Source organism: Oncorhynchus masou, chromosome 10 (assembly GCF_036934945.1).
Source record: "Oncorhynchus masou masou isolate Uvic2021 chromosome 10, UVic_Omas_1.1, whole genome shotgun sequence".
Classification (NCBI taxonomy): Eukaryota; Metazoa; Chordata; class Actinopteri; order Salmoniformes; family Salmonidae; genus Oncorhynchus; species Oncorhynchus masou.
Window position 1 is genome coordinate 41368259 of NC_088221.1, and position 20044 is coordinate 41388302.

Consider the following 20044-nt stretch of genomic DNA (forward strand, 5'->3'; position numbering starts at 1 on the left):
AATTGGGAATCTTCTCCATAATACACTTATACAGAGAGCAGATTCAATTTCAGAGAATACACTTATTCATTTCAGAGAGACGTCTTGTAATTGGGAGAGGGGAAATGATTTCCATGTCAATGCAACACCTTTTCTTGCAGTGGCAAGAGTGATTTCTGTGTAAATTTGATTTTGAAGTTATTCCTCAAATTCACATTTGTGAAGTTACCCAGAAGGCATTTTTCAGGGTCAAGAGGGAAAGGGAACTTCATAATAAAAGGCAAGGGAGTCACAAACATCATGCAGGAAGGCTTGTCATTTAGTACACTGCCAAGGTGTTCCACATCTAAAACACATTTCTGATATTTCAAGGTGTAACCTCTGAGGTGTCAGATAGAGTTGGTGGAGGAAGTTGTAATGTCGATATCTAGAGTTGATGGTCGCTGACACACTATCGTGGCATAGCTCCAATCATAGACCCTTATCAATTGTAGGATTCAAATCGGATTCCCATCGCTCTCTTGACTTATGTACATCTGGTTTTGGGCATTGTTGCATTAGCAATGAGTACACTCTGGATATAAATATGTGTGTGTCATTGTTATCATGGAGTAGTTGTTCAAAACTTGATAGGTTTGGTAGTCATATCTCAAAGTGCTTCTGAGAAAGTTTCTTAACTGTAAATAATAAAATATATGATTATTGGATGAATGGTATTTATCTTTAAGTTGCTCAAATGACATACAGATGAAGTCGGAAATTTACATACACCTTAGCAAAATACATTTAAACTCAGTTTATCACAATTCCTGACATTTAATCCTAGTAAAATGACCTTTTTCGGTCAGTTAGGATCACCACTTCATTTTAAGAATGTGAAATCTCAGAATAATAGTAGAGAGAATGATTGATTTATTTCAGCTTTCATTTCTTTCATCACATTCCCAGTGGGTCAGAAGTTTACATACATTCAATTAGTATTTGGTAGCATTGCCTTTAAAATTGTTTAACTTGGGTCAAAAGTTTCAGGTAGCCTTCCACAAGCTTCCCACAATAAGTTGGGTGAATTTTGGCCTGACAGAGCTGGTGTAACTGAGTCAGGTTTGTAGGCCTCCTTGCTCGCACACACTTTCAGTTCTGCACACAAATTTTCTATAGGATTGAGGTCAGGGTTTTGTGATGGTCACTCCAATATCTTGACTGTGTTGTCCTTAAAGCCATTTTGCCATGACATTGGAAGTATTTTTGGGGTGATTGCCCATTTGGAAGACCCATTTGCGACCAAGCTTCAACTTCCTGACTGATATCTTGAGATGTTTCTTCAATATATCCACAAAATGTTCAATCCTCATGATGCCATCTATTTGGTGAAGTGCACCAGTCCCTCCTGCAAAGCACCCACACAACATGATGCCGCCACCCCCATGCTTCATGGTTGTGATGGTGTCCTTCGGCTTGCAAGCCTCCCCCTTTTTCCTCCAAACATAAATGTTCATTATGGCCAAACAGTTCTATTTTTGTTTCATCAGAGCAGAGGATATTTCTTCAAAAAGTATGATCTTTGTTCCCATGTGCAGTTGCAAACCGTAGTCTGGCTTTTTTATGGCGGTTTTGGAGCAGTGGCTTATTCCATGCTGAGCGGCCTTTCAGGTTAGGTCGATATAGGACTCGTTTTTACTGCGGATATAGATACTTGTGTACCTATTTCCTTCAGCATCTTCACAAGGTCCTTTGCTGCTGTTCTGGGATTGATTTGCACTTTTCGCACCAAAGCACGTTCATCTCTAGGAGACAGAACGCATCTCCTTCCTGAGCGGTATGACGGTTGCGTGGTCCCAGGGTGTTTATACTTGCATACTATTGTTTGTACAGATGAACGTGGAACCTTCAGGCGTTTCGAAATTGCTCCCAAGGATGAACCAGACTTGTGGAGGTCTACAATTTTCTTTCTGGGGTCTTGGCGGATTTCTTTAGATTTTCTCATGATGTCAAGCAAAGAGGCACTGAGTTTGAAGGTAGGCCTTGAAATACTTCCACAGGTACACCAGCAATTGACTCAAATTATGTCATTTATCAGAAGCTTCTAAAGCCATGACATAATTTTCGGGAATTTTCCAAGCTGTTTAAAGGCACAGTCAACTTAGTGTATGTAAACTTCTGACCCATTGGAATTGTGATACAGTGAATTACAAGTGAAATAATCTCTGTAAACAATTGTTGGAAAAATGACCTTGGTCATGCATAAAGGAGATGTCCTAACCAACTTGCCAAAACTACAGTTTGTTAACAAAAATATGTGGAGTAGTTGAAAAACAAGTTTTAATGACTCCAACCTAAGTGTACGTAATCTTCCGACTTCAACTGTAAGTACCCCATCTATATAACAATGTTCTACATGACATAAGTACCCCATCTATATAACAATGTCCTACATGACATAAGTACCCCATCTATATAACAATGTTCTACATGACATAAGTACCCCATCTATATAACAATGTTCTACATGATTTGTTCCCCTCTCATGCTAATGTTGAAACATGTTGCTATCCAAGATCATTGGCAGGAGTCTGTTTTGCAACAGGGGTGTTTTGGGTGACAAGTCATGTTTCAGACCAAATAACTTACAAATGTCATACCAAGATCTTACTAAATTGATGGTACAGGGATTGGTTTTTCTTGTGGATATAGTCTTGGGATTGCTCTTGCGAGGCATGCAAGACTAAACATTGCGAAATGCAGAATACCAAGATAAGTGTATCTCTCTGCCTGCCTGCATGTACCTCTCTGCCTGCCTGCCTGCATGTACCTCTCTGCCTGCCTGCCTGCCTGTACCTCTCTGCCTGCCTCTCTCTCTGCCTGCCTGCCTGCCTCTCTCTCTGCCTGCCTGCCTGCCTGTACCTCTCTGCCTGCCTGCCTGCCTGCCTGCCTGCCTGTACCTCTCTGCCTGCCTGCCTGCCTGCCTGTACCTCTCTGCCTGCCTGCCTGCCTGTACCTCTCTGCCTGCCTCGCTCTGCCTGCCTCGCTCTGCCTGCCTGTACCTCTCTGCCTGCCTGCCTGCCTGTACCTCTCTGCCTGCCTGCCTCTGCCTGCCTCGCTCTGCCTGCCTGCCTCTGCCTGCCTGCCTCGCTCTGCCTGCCTCGCTCTGCCTGCCTCGCTCTGCCTGCCTCTCTGCCTGCCTCTCTGCCTGCCTCTCTGCCTGCCTCTCTGCCTGCCTCTCTCAATTCAATTCAAGGGGCTTTATTGGCATGGGAAATATACGTTAACATTGCCAAAGCAAGTGAAGTTGACAATATACAAAAGTGAAATAACCAAAAATGAACAGTAAACATTACACAAGAATAAAAACATTACAAAAGTCATTATGTCTATAAAGAGTGTTGCAATGATGTGAAAATAGGTCAAGTACAAAAGGGAAAATAAAACACATATGGGTTGTATTTACAATGGTGTTTGTTCTTCACTGGTTGCCCTTTTCTTGTGGCAACAGGTCACAAATATTGCTGCTGTGATGGCACTGTGGAATTTCACCCAGTAGATATGAGAGTTTATCAAAATTGGGCTTGTTTTCAAATTCTTTGTGGATCTGAGTAATCTGAGGGAAATATGTGTCTCTAATATGGTCATACATTTGGCAGGAAGTTAGTAAATGCAGCTCAGTTTCCAGTTCATTTTGTGGGCACATAGCCTGTCTTCCTGAGAGCCACGCCTGTTCACGGCAGCCATTCTCAATAGTAAGGCTATGCTCCCTAAGTCTGTACATTGTCAAAGCTTTCCTTAAGTTTGGGTCAGTCACAGTGGTCAGGTAATCTGCCAAATAGCATTCTAGTTTGCTCAGTTTTTTTGTTAATTCTTTCCAATGTGTCTTTTTGTTTTCTCATGATTTGGTTGGGTGTAATTGTGTTGCTGTTCTGGGTCTCTGTGGGGTCTGTTTGTGTTTGTGAACAGAGCCCCAGGACCAGCTTGCTTAGGAGACTTTTCTCCAGTTTCATCTCTCTGTAGGTAATGGCATTTTTTATGGAAGGTTTGGGAATCGCTAGCCTAGTGGTTAGAGTGTTGGACTAGTAAACGAAAGGTTGCAAGTTCAAAGCCTCGAGCTGACAAGGTACAAATCTGTCGTTCTGCCCCTGAACAGGCAGTTAACCCACTGTTCCTAGGCTGTCATTGAAAATAAGAATTTGTTCTTAACTGACTTGCCTGGTTAAATAAAAGGTTAAATAAATTAGGTGGTTGAAGAATTTAACAGCTCTTTTCTGGATCTCTCCCTACTGCCCCTCTCTCTCCCTCCCTAGTGCTGGCTTTCCTGCCCCTCTCTCTCCCTTCCCTGGCCTTCCTGCCACTCTCTCTCCCTCCCTAGCGCTGGCATTCCTGCCACTCTCTCTCTCTCCCTCCCTAGCGCTGGCTTTCCTGCCCTTCTCTCTCCCTCCCTGGACTTCCTGCCACTCCATCCCTCCCTAGCGCTGACCTTCCTGCCCCTCTCCCTCCCTCCCTAGCGCTGGCCTTCCTGCCCCTCTCTCTCCCTCCCTAGCGCTGACCTTCCTGCCCCTCTCTCTCCCTCCCTAGCGCTGGCCTTCCTGCCCCTCTCCCTCCCTCCCTAGCGCTGGCCTTCCTGCCCCTCTCCCTCCCTCCCTAGCTCTGGCCTTCCTGCCCCTCTCTCTCCCTCCCTAGCTCTGGCCTTCCTGCCCCTCTCTCTCCCTCCCTAGCGCTGGCCTTCCTGCCCCTCTCTCTCCTCCCTAGCGCTGGCCTTCCTGCCCCTCTCCCTCCCTAGCGCAGGCCTGCCTGCCCCTCTCCCTCCCTAGCGCTGGCCTGCCTGCCCCTCTCCCTCCATAGCGCTGGCCTTCCTGCCCCTCTCCCTCCCTCCCTAGCGCTGGCCTTCCTGCCCCTCTCCCTCCCTAGCGCTGGCCTTCCTGCCCCTCTCCCTCCCTCCCTAGCGCTGGCCTGCCTGCCCCTCTCCCTCCCTAGCGCTGGCCTTCCTGCCCCTCTCCCTCCCTAGCGCTGGCCTTCCTGCCTCTCTCTCTCCCTCCCTAGCGCTGGCCTTCCTGCCCCTCTCCCTCCCTCCCTAGCGCTGGCCTTCCTGCCTCCCTCCCTAGCCTTCCTGCCCCTCTCTCTCCCTCCCTAGCGCTGGCCTTCCTGCCCCTCTCCCTCCCTAGCGATGACCTTCCTGCCCCTCTCTCTCTCTCTCTCTAGCCTTCCTGCCCCTCTCTCTCCCTCCCTAGCACTGGCCTCCCTGCCCCTCTCTCTCCCTCCCTAGCGCTGGCCTTCCTGCCCCTCTCTCTCCCTCCCTAGCGCTGGCCTTCCTGCCCCTCTCCCTCCCTCCCTAGCGCTGGCCTTCCTGCCCCTCTCCCTCCCTCCCTAGCGCTGGCCTTCCTGCCCCTCTCCCTCCCTCCCTAGCGCTGGCCTTCCTGCCCCTCTCCCTCCCTAGCGCTGGCCTTCCTGCCCCTCTCTCTCCCTCCCTAGCACTGGCCTGCGTGCCCCTCTCTCTTCCTCCCTAGCGCTGGCCTTCCTGCCCCTCTCTCTCCCTCCCTGGCCTTCCTGCCCCTCTCTCTTCCTCCCTGACCTTCCTGCCCCTCTCTCTCCCTCCCTGGCCTTCCTGCCCCTCTCTCTCCCTAGCGCTGGCCTTCCTGCCCCTCTCCCTCCCTAGCTCTGGCCTTCCTGCCCCTCTCCCTCCCAAGCGCTGGCCTTCCTGCCCCTCTCTCTCCCAAGCGCTGGCCTTCCTGCCCCTCTCTCTCCCTCCCTAGTGCTGGCCTGCCTGCTCTTTCACTTTGCTAATGATGCATGAGTGTGTTCAGTCTGTTGCCTGGAGAATATCCTAGTTCAATCATGGGACCGATGTCGCCGGGATACAGAGGTATTTTCGGGCCAGTCTTGGGAGCACGACTCTTCAGTACTCTTCGTTGCTGAGTGGGTGGGGCTGTTTTTGTCTCATATTATGAAATTGCAGTAGGCTACTGGTAGCCTGCAAAGATTACCCTTTTCACATATAATGGAATGGAAAGCGCCTCGGCTACAGCATTTTTGTTTGTCTGTTAGGGTAAGGCTACACTACGGCTTTTTAAATGCCGACACAAAACTTTCTCTGGAGATATGAATGGCATTTTAGTTGTCTGTAAAGTAATGCTGCTTCTGAAGTGGGTCTAACTTCCATCACTAGGCGACCAGAACTGTCAATCAAATCATCTCAAACTGCTTCGCACAGCCTGCCTGCAGAACACTCTCTCCTAAAAAAGTAAAGTTATTTTAAATACCGTGACTTACCAAGACATTTAGTAGAAAGAAAGTACATCAAGCTACTCTACCATAAAAAAACAACACAGCAGCACATCAACAAGCAACGTTTCTTGTGGTCAGAGAAATAGAACATATGCCGGAGCAGGGCTCCAACGTCTGAAAAGGTACAGACTCTTCCGAAGCCTTCGTAACTTATCAGTGGTCGCTATTGACATGTTACTGTAGCTGCTTTCCACGTCTGAAAAGGTACAGACTCATCCGAAGCCTTCGTAACTTATCAGTGGTCGCTATTGACATGTTACTGTAGCTGCTTTCCACTGTCTGAAAAGGTACAGACTCATCCGAAGCCTTCGTAACTTATCAGTGGTCGCTATTGACATGTTACTGTAGCTGCTTTCCACGTCTGAAAAGGTACAGACTCTTCCGAAGCCTTCGTAACTTATCAGTGGTCGCTATTGACATGTTACTGTAGCTGCTTTCCACTGTCTGAAAAGGGTTGCAGTTGATATAAACGTCATTGCCTGGTCATACATACGTAGTAGGACCATTATTCTACATTTTGAATTGACGTGGAATTTTGGCAGATTAAACATTAAGCAAAATGTTCCATTTGTCATTAGTATCCTTACCTAGTGTACTCTTCCTGAAGTTTATTAGGGTCGGTCACAAAGAACTTCACTCTGAAGCTCAGATTATGAGGCGATCCCCCTGTAAATTCACAATGAGAGAGATTATTGTATCTACACTTAAAAAGAACCACTTCCTAGTTCATCCATCCACTGAAGGTTCACCTACGTTTAAGTTGCTTCCTGATGGGTTTGTTTGGATCCAGCCATCTCTGTAAAAGATAAATGAGGAGAAACTCAATGACACCACAGCATTTCCTCAGCAGCCGTGTTCATTCTCAATTATTCACAAGTCAGCCCCCTCCACCTCTCACTCTCCGTTTTCTCGTTGGGAAATGCAGGCTGGGCCGTGATGATCTGTAGCTAGTAACAGTGCATTCGGAAAGTATTCAGAACCCTTCACTTTTTACACATTTTGTCACATTAAAGCCTTATTCTAAAATGCATTAAATAGAAACAAATACTCAATCTACACACAATAAACCATAATGACAAAGAAAAAAAACAGGTTTAGAAATGTTTGCAAATGCATTAAAACATTTTTTACATAGACCCTTTGCTATGAGACTCGAAATTGAGCGAAGGTGCATCCTGTTTCCATTGATCATTCTTGAGATTTTGACAACTTGGAGCCCACCTGTGGTAAATTCAATTGACTGGACATGATTTAGAAAGGCACACACCTGTCTATATAAGGTCCCACAGCCATGAGGTCTAAGGAATTGTCTGTAGAGCTCCGAGACAGGATTGTGTCGAGGCACAGATCTGGGGAAGGGTACCAAAACATTTCTGCAGCATTGAAAGTCCAAGAACACAGTGGCCTCCATCATTCTTAAATGGAAGAATATTGAAACCACCAAGACTTTTCTTAGAGCTGGTTGCCCAGCCAAACCGAACAATCGGGGGAGAAGGACCTTGGTCAGGGAGGTGACCAAGTATCCAATGGTCACTCTGAAAGAGCTCCGGAGTTCCTCTGTGGAGATGGGAGAACCTTCCAGAAGGACAACCATCTCCGCAGCACTCCACCAATCAGACCTTTATGGTACAGTGGCCAGACAGAAGCCACTCCTCAATAAAAAGGCACACGACAGCCCGCTTGGAGTTTGCTAAAAGGCACCTAAAGGACTGTCAGACCAAGAGAAACAAGATTCTCTGTTCTGCTGAAAACCAAGATTGAACTCTTTAGCCTGAATGGCAAGCGTCAACTCTGGAGGAAACCAGGCACCGCTCATCACCTGGCTAATACCATCCCTACGGTGAAGCATGGTGGTGGTAGAATTATACTGTGGGGATGTTTTTCAGTGGCAGGGACTGGGAGACTAGTCAGGATCGAGGGAAAGGTGAGCAGTAAATAGAGATCCTTGATGAGAACCTTGTCTAGAGCGCTCAGGACATCAGCCTGGGGAAAAGGTTCACTTCCTAACAGTCTCTGAAAGTCCTTGAGTGGTCCAGGCAGAGCTCGGACTTGAACCCGATCGAACATCTCTGGAGAGACCTGAAAATAGCTGTGCAATGACGCTCCCCATCCAACCTGACAGGCCTTGAGAGGATCTGCAGAGAATAAATGGAAGAAATGCCCCAAATACAGGTGTGCCAAGCTTGTAGCAACATACTCAAGAAGACTCAAGTCTGTAATCGCTGCAAAAGGTACTTTAACAATGTACGCAGTAAATACAACTCACCACCTGGATTCCGTCTTATGTAGCAACATTTGAATTTCTGTTATTTACATTGGATAAATTAAATTAGAGACTCATAGTTACAAAATGGTATATCATACACTGCATTTGAGGAAACAATGGGAAAGTAATTCTGCTTTGAAGGTTGATTAAATTGTAAACTCACTTGAGAAAATGTTTTGGTACAACTATTGGAGAGCCCTTCTTTGTCTACACCCATTCAGCATTGTTCACACACTGATCCGTACGTCCTGTACTAATTGTCCAGCTACTTCCAGACATCTAAGAGAGAGAGAACAGCTCACTGAACATTACTCACCCTATAGTTCCATCTGTGGTTTTGAGTTCAGAGTGCACACTGGACGTTCTGGCCAATAAGTAAGTAGGGTTGTTCCGAAGGCTCTGACCACACAACTACAGTCAAGCACCCACGCTAACTGGCAAATATTGGCTTGCTACTTCCAGACACATAATGAGACAACACCCCACTCTGACTATTTTACTCACCCTAGCAGAGCTGGTTAGGCTTTTTTCATGTTATCCAGAGTGTTGGTGACTGTACCTGTGCGACTGGCAACAATTGAATTACGCTTTGTTGCCAAATTAACTGACAACGGACATATTCAAAGGGTATTTTGTTAAGAAATGTAGCTTGATAGCTAGCTAGGTAAACAATCCCAACGCATGACGTTAGTTAGCGAGCCAGCCAGCTAACATTAGCTAGCTAGCTAACAGTACACTAACTTTAAATGAAAATACTTTGTCAAAATTAGAGTGGAGTCTTTTGTTAAGACATGTTTTGTTAAGATATTGTTTTGCTAGCTAGCAAGCAAAACAATGGACCAACAACATGACATTACTACCCTACATGAATCTGCAGGTACCTAACCAATAGGTTCAACGGCTATAACTAGTCAAGCAAATGTGTCTGAGATACGAAGAATAAGATCACACTTTAGCTAGTGCCTCAGCAGGTTAACGTTAGCTAGCTAACAGTACACTTGAAATGAAACCACAAAATTAGAAAAGTGTAATATCTGAAAATGTTACCAGTATGCATCAAACCTTATTCTAAAATGGTAAGGTGGAGGTGATATGATCCGTGACTAGTATCTCAACGCACTTCATGATGACAGAAGTAAGTGCTACGGGGCAGTAGTCATTTGGTTAATTTATCTTTGCCTTCTTGGGAACAGGAACAATGGTGGACATCTTGAAGCATCTTGAAGCATGTGGGGACAGAAGACTGGGATAGGGAGCAATATAATATTTCCGTGAACACACCTGCCAGCTGGTCTGTGCATGCTCTGAGGACGCGGCTGGGCTGGCAGCGTTGTGAGGGTTAACACGTTTAAAATGTCTTACTCCCGTCGGCCACAGAGAAGGAGAAGCCGCAGCCCTGGTTAGCGGGCCACAACAGTGGCACTGTATTATTCTTAAAGCGGGCAAAGGTGTTTAGTTTGTTTGGAAGCGAGACGGTGTCCGTGACGTGTCTAGTTTTATTTTTGTAGTCCGTGATTGTCTGTAGACCCTGCCACATATGTCTCGTGTCTAAACTGTTGAATTGCGACTCCACTTTGTCCCTATACCGACATTTCGCTTGTTTGATTGCCTTGCGGAGAGAATAACTACACTGTTTATTTTCGGCCATATTCCCAGTCCTCTTACCATGGTTAAACAATGGTTCGCACTTTCAGTTTTGCGCGAATGCCACCATCCATCCACGGTTTCTGGTTAGGTTAGGTTTTAATTGTCACATTGGGTACAACATCTCTAATGCACTTCCTTATAAACTCACTCACCAAGTCAGCGTATAGATCAATGTTATTCTCTGAGGCTGCCCGGAACATTTCCCAGCCTGCGTGATCAAAACAACTTTGAAGTGTGGATTCCGATTGGTCAGACCCGCGTTGAATGGTTCTAGTGACCGGTACGTCATGTTTGAGTTTCTGCCTATAAGACGGTAGGATCAAGATGGAGTCGTGGTCGGATTTGCCGAAGGGAGGGCCATGTATGCATCACGGAAGTTAGAGTAGCAGTGATCGAGTGTATTGTTTGCGCGACTGCTGCAATCAATATGCTGGTAGAATATAGGTAGTCTTGTTCTAAGATGTGCTTTGTTAAAATCCCCAGCTACAATAAATGCAGCCTCAGGATATATGGTTTCCAGTTTACATAGATTCCAGTGAAGTTCCTTGAGGGCCGCCGTGGTGTCTGCTTGAGGGGGTATATACACAACTGTGTCGATAACTGACAAGAATTCTCTTGGCTTTTGATTGTAAGGAATTCTAGGTCGGGTGCGCAGAAGGACTTGAGTTCCTGTATGTTGTTATGATTACCCCATAAGTCGTTAATCATGAAGCATACACCACCACCCTTCTTCCCAGAGAGGTAATTTATCTCTGTCGGCACGATGCATGAAGAAGCCCGGTGGCTGAATCGACTCCGACAACGTATCCCGAGAAAGACATGTTTCCGTGAAACAGAGAATGTTACAATCTCTGATGTCTCTCTGAAAGGGAACCCTTGCTCTAATTTCATCTACCTTGTTGTCAAAAGACTGAACATTGGTGAGTAGTATACTCTGAAGCGGTGGGCATTGTGCACGCCTACGGAGCCTCTTCCTTCGGCAACGTTGTTTTGGGTCGACCTCTGGGATAAGATCGCATGTCCTGGGTGGTGGTCCGAACAAAGGATCCGCTTCGGGAAAGTCGTATTCCTGGTCGTAATGTTGGTAAGTTGACGTCGCGCTTATATCCAATAGTTCTTCCCGGCTGTATGTAATAATGCTTACGATTTTCTGGGGTGTCAATGTAAGAATTAATACATGAAAAAACAAAATACTGCATAGTTTCCTTAGGACTCAAAGCGAGGTGACCATCAGCTGTGTTGTAGTATAGTGTGCAGTGGAAGGCAATGTCCCGTTAACATACAGGCTTCCAACATGACTTAGGTTAACAGATGGATTGTACAATGGGTTATGTAGAAGAATAACTCCCCATCTTATCCCTCTCCGCCCCCCTCCATTTCTCACAGCAACACACTTGTCTGAAGACTAAATTCACCACAGAGAGTTTCATTTAGGTGAGCAGGAAAAGGCTGTCCTCAAGTGAAATACTTGATGGAGATGGACAGTAGTGAACGAGACAGTGTTGACTGAAGTGTAAAAAGGTGTTTTGCCATCAAGAGTCTGACCTTGGCACCTACCGGGCTGTCGGAGGAGTCATCGGACAGATGCAGGCCGAAGTAATCCCTCTCTGTCAGCTCCAGGTGTTTAAACACTTCCTCCAGTAAGACCTGACCCTGGTTGTGCTTCTGTAGAGAGCGGGGCAGGGGGGTAGAGAGGGGTGAGGGGGGGGGGGTGAGAAAGAGGGAGCGAGAAAATAACAAATTATTTGTGTGGCTCCGAGCAAACTCCCCATGCCTCAAGTCTCCATGGCAGCCAGGTCTGAGTAGCTGCTACCATAGCACAGTCACACCAGGGACACAGTGACAACCACTTGTCTCCCTTCTGCCCCTCCCACTCTCCCATGTGACACACTGCAGTGCCAGTGAGGGGATGGTGTTGACACGGTGCTCCACAGAGGTAAGTCCATGTCACAGCCCCAGGCCAGTTCTAAGCCACAGGGAGCAGAGTGGCAGCTCTGGGCTGCTGACTGTCAAACATGCGCTGACAGAGTGGGGAAACAGAGCCTCTCCTCACGTACACTATGTTTAGCCTCAACCCTCAGTTAGATGACACCAAATCAAATCAAATTTTTTTTGGTCACATACGCACGTGTTTGGCAGATGTTACTGCGGGTGTATCGAAATGCTTGTGTCTCTATCTCCGACAGTGCAGTAATATCTAACAGTTTCACAATATTTCACAATGTACCCAAACACACGTAAATCTAAGTAAGGAATGGATTAAGAATATATATACATACATGTCAGAGCGGCATTGGACTAAGATAGTGACATAGTATAGAGCACAGTATATACAGTGGGGCAAAAAAGTCTTTAGTCAGCCACACCAATTGTGCAAGTTCTCCCACTTAAAAAGATGAGGCCTGTAATTTTCATCATAGGTACACTTCAACTATGACAGACAAAAGGAGAGAAAAGAATCCAGAAAAATTACATTGTAGGATTTTTTTTATGAATTCATTTGCAAATTATGGTGGAAAATAACTATTTGGTCAATAACAAAAGTTTCTCAATACTTTGTTGAATACCCTTTGTTGGCAATGACAGAGGTCAAACGTTTTCTGTAAGTCTTCACAAGGTTCTCTCACACACTGTTGCTGGTATTTTGGCCCATTCCTCCATGCAGATCTCCTCTAGAACAGTGATGTTTTGGGGCTGTTGCTGGGCAACACGGACTTTCAACTCCCTCCAAAGATTTTCTATGGGGTTGAGATCTGGAGACTGGCTAGGCCACTCCAGGACCTTGAAATGCTTCTTACGAAGCCAATTACAGGCCTCTCTCATCTTTTTAAGTGGAAGAACTTGCACAATCGGTGGCTGACTAAATACTTTTTTGCCCCACTGTACATAGATGCGTGACGCAATATTTACACACAATTAAAGTGACTAAGATACCGTAGAATAGTAGAGTACAGTTTACACATATAAAGATGAGTAATGCAAGACACGGAAACATTATTAAAGTGGCTAGTGTTTCATTTCTTTAGAGTGGTTAATCTATGTCATTAGGCAGCAGCCTCTGATGTGCTGGAGATGGCTGTTTAACCTCGTTGGGCTTGAGGGCAGTATTTTGACATCCGGATGAAAAGCGTGTCCAAAGTACACTGCCTGTTACTCAGGCCCAGAAGCATGGTATGCATATAACTGGTAGATTTGGATAGGAAGCACACTAAAGTTTCTAAAACTGTTAAAATAATGTCTGTGAGTATAACAGAACTGATAAGGCAGGCGAAACCCCGAGGAAAAACAACCCGCCACCAAAAAAGAATTCAGGCTACCACTGTTTCGCATTGGCTGTCATGTTAATTATGAGGTGAAATCCTCACAGATTGCAGTTCCTAGGGCTTCCACTAGATGTCAGTCTTTAAAGAGTTTCAGGCTTGAAAAACGAGCTAGAATTTGTAGTTTTTCTAAGTGGCTCCCATTTTGGCTGTAGTGTTTTCATGTGTGTGGATGAGAGCGCGTTCTTTGTTGTTTATCTCCGGTAAAGACAATAACGATTCTACGTCTTAAATTTGATCGTTATTTACGTATTAGAATACCTTAGGTTTGACTATAAACGTTGTTTGACTTGTTTGGATAAGTTTATTGGTAACATTTGGGATTCATTTTGTATGGATTTTGAAGGAGGAAAACCGGTGTATTATTGAATGAAGCGCACCAGCTAAACTGAGTTTTGGGGGATATAAAGGACGACATTATCGAACAAAAGGACCATTTGTGATGTAGCTTGGACATTTTGGAGTGCCAACAGAAGAAGATCTTCAAAGGTAAGGCATTTATTATATCGCTATTTCTGACTTTCGTGGCGCACCTGCTTGGTTGAAATATATTTTTCATGCTTTTGTATGTGTCTTCAGATAATCGCATGGTGTGCTTTCGCCGTAAAGCCTTTTTGAAATCTGACACAGTGGTTAGATTAACAAGAAGTTAAGCTTTATTTTGATGTATGACACTTGTATTTTCATGAATGTTAAATATTTCTATTTCCTGTCATTTGAATTTCACACTCTGCAATTTCAACGGATGTTGTCGAGGTGGGGCGCTAGCGGAATACCTGCGCCAGAAAGGTTAACAGTCAGTGGTGTAGTATAGAACACAATACAGTATATACACATATGAAATGGATGATGCAATATGTAAACACAATTTAAAAGTGACTAAGATAACGTAGAGTAGTGTGGAGTGCAGTTTATACATACGCAATGAGTAATGCTAGAAACGGAAACATTATTAAAGCGACTAGAGATCCATTTCTAAAAGTGGCCAGTGATTCTAATATATGTTATTCCAAAGGATGTTTTAGTTGCGCAATTTTACATCTAACTAAAGGTGTTTGGTGCAGCACTTAACACGTCACACATTGTTTTACTTGACATCTTATTTGAACAAAGTCAGAGCTGCTGGGCAGGTCTATGCTATTGGATAGAGAGCAAATCACCGCAGCGCTGCATGTCAGTGGACAAATGGACATCATTATATCAAAACCCAACCTTCAAATTACCCATTGTGACGCAAGGATGTTACAAACTCAGTTTTAGACGAGTGACTTTATGACCAAAATGATCCTATTTACACTTTATAGCCAATTTTGACACTAGAATTCATGTTTGACTCATATTGATGCCACATACAAGCATTTTGCTACACTCACAATAAGATCTGCTAAATATGTGTATGTGACCAATAAAATTTGATTTGACATAGGCAGTAACTATTTAAACTGGGCTGGCACCTTCTCCTTGATGTTTGGATAATAAATAGGAAAGTTAGATTAACACAGGTCTCGAAAGATACTTCAGTTATCTGTGGAAGACAATGGCAATGGGCCCATTCTGAGATCCTCACTGAAGACTGGGCTGGGACATAGAGACAGAGAGAGTGAGTGGATGATTGACGACTCGGCAGACAGGGCTATACAAACAGTCTTTGTGCTGATCTTTATCAATACCCCCACCACTATTTGTGAGCCAGCGCCTGAGATGGTGTGAGGACTGGACTAGTGAGGGAGGGGGAGAATGTTAGGTGAATACAAGCCTGGGGTCTGAATGGAAACTATATCTCTAAAGTAGATGTGGTGTCAATGCTCGAAAGTCTATATGTATGAGAAATATAGTATTTACATGTAAACATACTGAACATGGTTGCAATCATAAGAAAGGAAGAACTAGATGGATCTCTGGTAAAGACTCTGAAAAGGAGGCTTGGGGCACTGCTAGAGCCTGAGCTTGGAGGAATGAGGGAAATGTGGACATGAGACAGCTTGTTCAGGAGCAGTAGAAGACAGATAGACAGGGATGGAGGGAGAGAAAGAGAAAAGGAGGCAGACAGGGAGGGAGGGAGGCAGGGAAAGGAGGTGGCAGGGAGGGAGGAGGCAGGAAAAGGAGAGAAGGAGGCAGGCAAAGAAGGAGGCAGGGAGGGAGGGAGAGGATGAGGCAGGCATGGAGAGTGAGAAGGAGCTTTTTAATGGAAATTCCAAAGCCAAAAGCAGTTATCATTGAACATATTCTATTGTCTCTGTCAGGTCCACATTGGGTAAATATCAATAGAAAAATAAGAAATTACTATGAAATAAAACATTTTGGTTGTGCATATTACTTAGTTTTTATTTCACGGCTTTATTATTTTTCATTCCTTAAAGTCATCATCTCCTCTCTGCTCAGACAGTAGCATCCAGCCAACATTATCTCTATACTCCCCATATCGTACAGTGGTGAGTCATCCTATTTAGCTTGCAAGGCTAGCTGCAGAGCTGTCTGACTAAATCATTTTACTAGTTCTTCAAAGAAGATGAGGCATACTTAAACTGTCTCTATCCCTCTCTCTTGTTGCTGTGATGTGCACAATCCTCTCTCTCATTCAGGCTGTGGTCTGTGTGCATCTAACCTAACGTAGCAGGCATAAAAGTGTGTCCATCTCTGCCTGAGCTGGAAAAAAACAAGTGCAATGGATTATGGTCATTGTAGTTAATTACCATGTTTCTGAGCTGAACTAGGTTGAATATTTGCTTAATGGAACTAGGTTGAATATTTGCTTAATGAAACCTCCATTCCAGCATCCCACAGTTCTTGAGTTGATACTACATGTAATTCAAGTAATTGAACCGATGTTAGTTGTTTAGTGACAATATTTAGTGACCCGTCTTTGGCACCAACAATCAGTCAGGCTCTTTCCTACTGTCCCGCTCATCATCCTCACTCCTCCTCCCTTCCTACTTTCTCATCACTCCATCTTGTCTTCACTTTCCCTTCACATTCAGAGGAACCAATCTTTCCTACTGTCCCGCTCATCATCCTCACTCCTCCTCCCTTCCTACTTTCTCATCACTCCATCTTGTCTTCACTTTCCCTTCACATTCAGAGGAACCAATCTTTCCTACTGTCCCGCTCATCATCCTCACTCCTCCTCCCTTCCTACTTTCTCATCACTCCATCTTGTCTTCACTTTCCCTTCACATTCAGAGGAACCAACCAGTCAGGCTCTTTCCTACTGTCCCGCTCATCATCCTCACTCCTCCTCCCTTCCTACTTTCTCATCACTCCATCTTGTCTTCACTTTCCCTTCACATTCAGAGGAACCAATCACTCAGGGAATGTAGGTCACGACAAGGCTTGGACAAATCTGATCAATCCAACTCTTGTTATGCCAGGGACGGACGGCTTTCCAGGAACTGCAGAGTACAAATCGATGTGGAACTGAGGAAGGAAATCGAAGGAAAGTTGAGCTTTATTAATTTAGCTGCTGAGCCAAGATCAGTGTCACAAGCTCCTTTTATAGCCGGGCTAGCATGGCAACAGATGGAGTATATATACAGTATCAACCTGAAAAACATTAACTCAGAGAAGTTACATAATAATATAATTCACATATTCCCACATTATATAATAAAAATAACATGGGGAGGGGGGTTCGCGCTTTTATATTCCTCCTGACATGTAATATGATTGTGTGGCCATTTGGGGCGGCAGGTAGCCTAGTGGTTAGAGCGTTGGGCCAGTAACTGGGTCGCTGGATCGAATCCCCGAGCTGACTTGGTAAAAATCTGTCGTTCTGCGCCTGAACAAGGCTATTATCCCACTGTTCCCCGGTAAATAATAATTTGTTCTCGTCTGACTTGCCTAGCTCAATAAAGACACCGAACTAGGGATGGGCCCCGGGGCTAAATTATAAACCGACGTTATCGGTTCTGCTTTCGGAACTGGAGAAATTAGGAAAATACATTTTCTATTTATTATTGCATAAACATTTTACCAACCGTTTCTAATTTGCCATAAGATTAAGACATTCATCTATGATGCATTTTCACGATTCCCAATCCAGAAGAGATGGCTCTCACGCGGAGCCTGTCGCACGCACAAAGACCCTGCTCTTAATTAGTGACGATGGCAGAGAGAACTAAACACACAAAAGTGTGGATACACTTCAAAGTCGATGCTGACAATGCTCGTTGCCACAATGCAACAAGACTTTTGCTTGTTCAAAAGTGCATCATGTACAGGCAGAGAAATGCACAGTTTGACTGCCTAGCTCGTAGTTCATCTGTTGTTGGCAGATCTACGTTAGGTATGTATGCTAGCAGCCTAGAGCCCACACACGGAGTTAACTTCTTATGGCTGCAGGGGCAGTATTGAGTAGCTTGGATGAAAAGGTGCCCATTGTAAACGGCCTGCTCCTCAGTCTCAGTTGCTAATATATGCATATTAGTAGTATTGGATAGAAAACACTAAAGTTTCCAAAACGGTCAAAATATTGTCTGTGAGGATAACAGAACTGATATTGCAGGCGAAACCCAGAGGAAAATCAAACCAGGAAGTGGCTTCTATTTTGAAAACGCCATGTTCCATAGCCTCCCTTTGATCCATTTAAAGGGATATCAACCAGATTCCTTTTCCTATCGCTTCCTCAAGGTGTCAAGTCTTCAGACATAGTTTAAGGCTTTTATTTTGAAAAATGAGCCAGAAAGATAACATTGCGTCAAGTGGTCGCATGAGTTTTGCTCGCGCAACAGAGTTTGGACAGCCATTGCTTTCCCTCTCCTACTGATAAAGACATTTGCGGTTGATATATTATCAATTATATATTTTAAAAACAACCCGAGGATTGATTATAAAAAAAACGTTTGACATGTTTCTGTGGACATTACGAAAAGTATTTGGAATTTGTCTGCGTTGTCGTGACCACTCTTTCCTGTGGATTTCTGAACATAGCGCGCCAAACAAACAGAGGTATTTTGGATATAAAAATAATCTTTATGGTACAAAAGGAACATTTATTGTGTAACTGGGAGTCTCGTGGGAAGATCAAAGGTAAACAATTAATTTGATTGCTTTTCTGATTTTCGTGACCAAGCTACTTGATGCTAAGTGTACGTAATGTTTTGTCGAGCGATCGATAAACTTACAAACGCTTGGATTGCTTTCGCTATAAAGCACATTTTCAAAATCTGACACGACAGGTGGATTAACAACACTGTGTTTTCCTATATTGCACTTGTGATTTCATGAATATAAATATTTTTAGTAATATTCATTGAATGTAGCGCTATGCAATTCAGCGGTTGTTGATGACAATCATCCCGTTAACGGGATTGCAGCCTTAACAAATTAACTCAATTATGAGAACATGGGTTCCTGATCAAAAGGAACCATTAGCCAGCTGATTGTTGAGCTATGGGTGTGTTCAGAAATTTAAATCACCCATTTAAAGATTTTGCTACTTTTTTGTTAAAGTTGCAGCTACAATGAACCAACCCACTCCTCCCTCTAATACTGCTGGTCCAAGCCAAAGACAAGCCCAAAGCCCCTTCACGCTGGCAGCTAGTGGGAGGATGACTGAGGAGAGGGTGAACGAGTGCCACCTAACCGTGACCAAGGTCATAGTGAAAGGCCTACACCCCTTTGCAACAGTGGACTCCAAGGACTTCAGGTAACAATCGGTCAGTATATGTTGAGTTGTATTCATGTGTAGGATATAGTAATATATAAGTGTTGTATGTTAGTTCCATCACTCCACAATGCAATAATGACAATTCAACACATGAAAAAAGTTTTTGTGCTGTAGCGAGATGGGCAAGGCACTCAACCCAAATATACCCCTCCCTCCAGGAGTTACCTCAGAGACATATTCATTCCTACCTGGTGTGGTGTAGAAAAGGCCAATGTGATCACTGAGCTGAAGGACAAGCTAAAGCTGGCCATCACATCAGATGGGTGGACCAGCCTCTTGTCAGGACCACTATCTCACTGTTACAGTGCAGTACACAAGCCAGGACAGTGTAAAACAGGTCATCCACACCAGGTCAGTGTAAAACAGAAGGTCCTCCACACCAGGACAGTGTACAACAGAAGGTCCTCCACACCAGGACAGTGTACAACAGAAGGTCCTCCACACCAGGACAGTGTACAACAGAAGGTCCTCCACACCAGGACAGTGTACAACAGAAGGTCCTCCACACCAGGTCAGTGTACAACAGAAGGTCCTCCACACCAGGACAGTGTACAACAGAAGGTCCCCCACACCAGGACAGTGTACAACAGAAGGTCCTCCACACCAGGCCAGTGTACAACAGAAGGTCCTCCACACCAGGACAGTGTACAACAGAAGCTCCTCCACACCAGGACAGTGTACAACAGAAGCTCCTCCACACCAGGACAGTGTACAACAGGTCATCCACACCAGGTCAGTGTAAAACAGGTCCTCCACACCAGGACAGTGTACAACAGAAGGTCCCCCACACCAGGACAGTGTACAACAGAAGGTCCCCCACACCAGGTCAGTGTAAAACAGGTCATCCACACCAGGACAGTGTAAAACAGGTCATCCTCCACACCAGGACAGTGTAAA

The 20044-nt window shown here is 44.7% G+C and overlaps 1 protein-coding gene across 4 annotated transcripts in view; it reads right to left on the bottom strand.

Annotated features, from left to right (window-relative positions):
- Positions 1–20044, bottom strand: part of LOC135547638 (tyrosine-protein phosphatase non-receptor type 4-like) — a 114086-nt gene that overhangs the window by 47577 nt on the left and 46465 nt on the right. For 2 of the 4 annotated variants that reach the window (XR_010456728.1, XM_064976815.1), the window contains exons 1-3: positions 7517–11488; positions 7003–7045; positions 6837–6915 (exon numbers count right to left, since the gene is read on the bottom strand). Coding sequence is in view for 3 of the 4 variants with exons in the window: in XM_064976815.1 (XP_064832887.1) it covers positions 6837–6915; positions 7003–7045; positions 7517–7843 (449 nt within the window). In the remaining variant the exon portion in view is untranslated. Of the gene's footprint in view, positions 1–6836; positions 6916–7002; positions 7046–7516; positions 11489–11707; positions 11828–20044 lie in introns of those variants that run through there. The other 2 variants (XM_064976817.1, XM_064976816.1) reach the window with 2 other exon arrangements.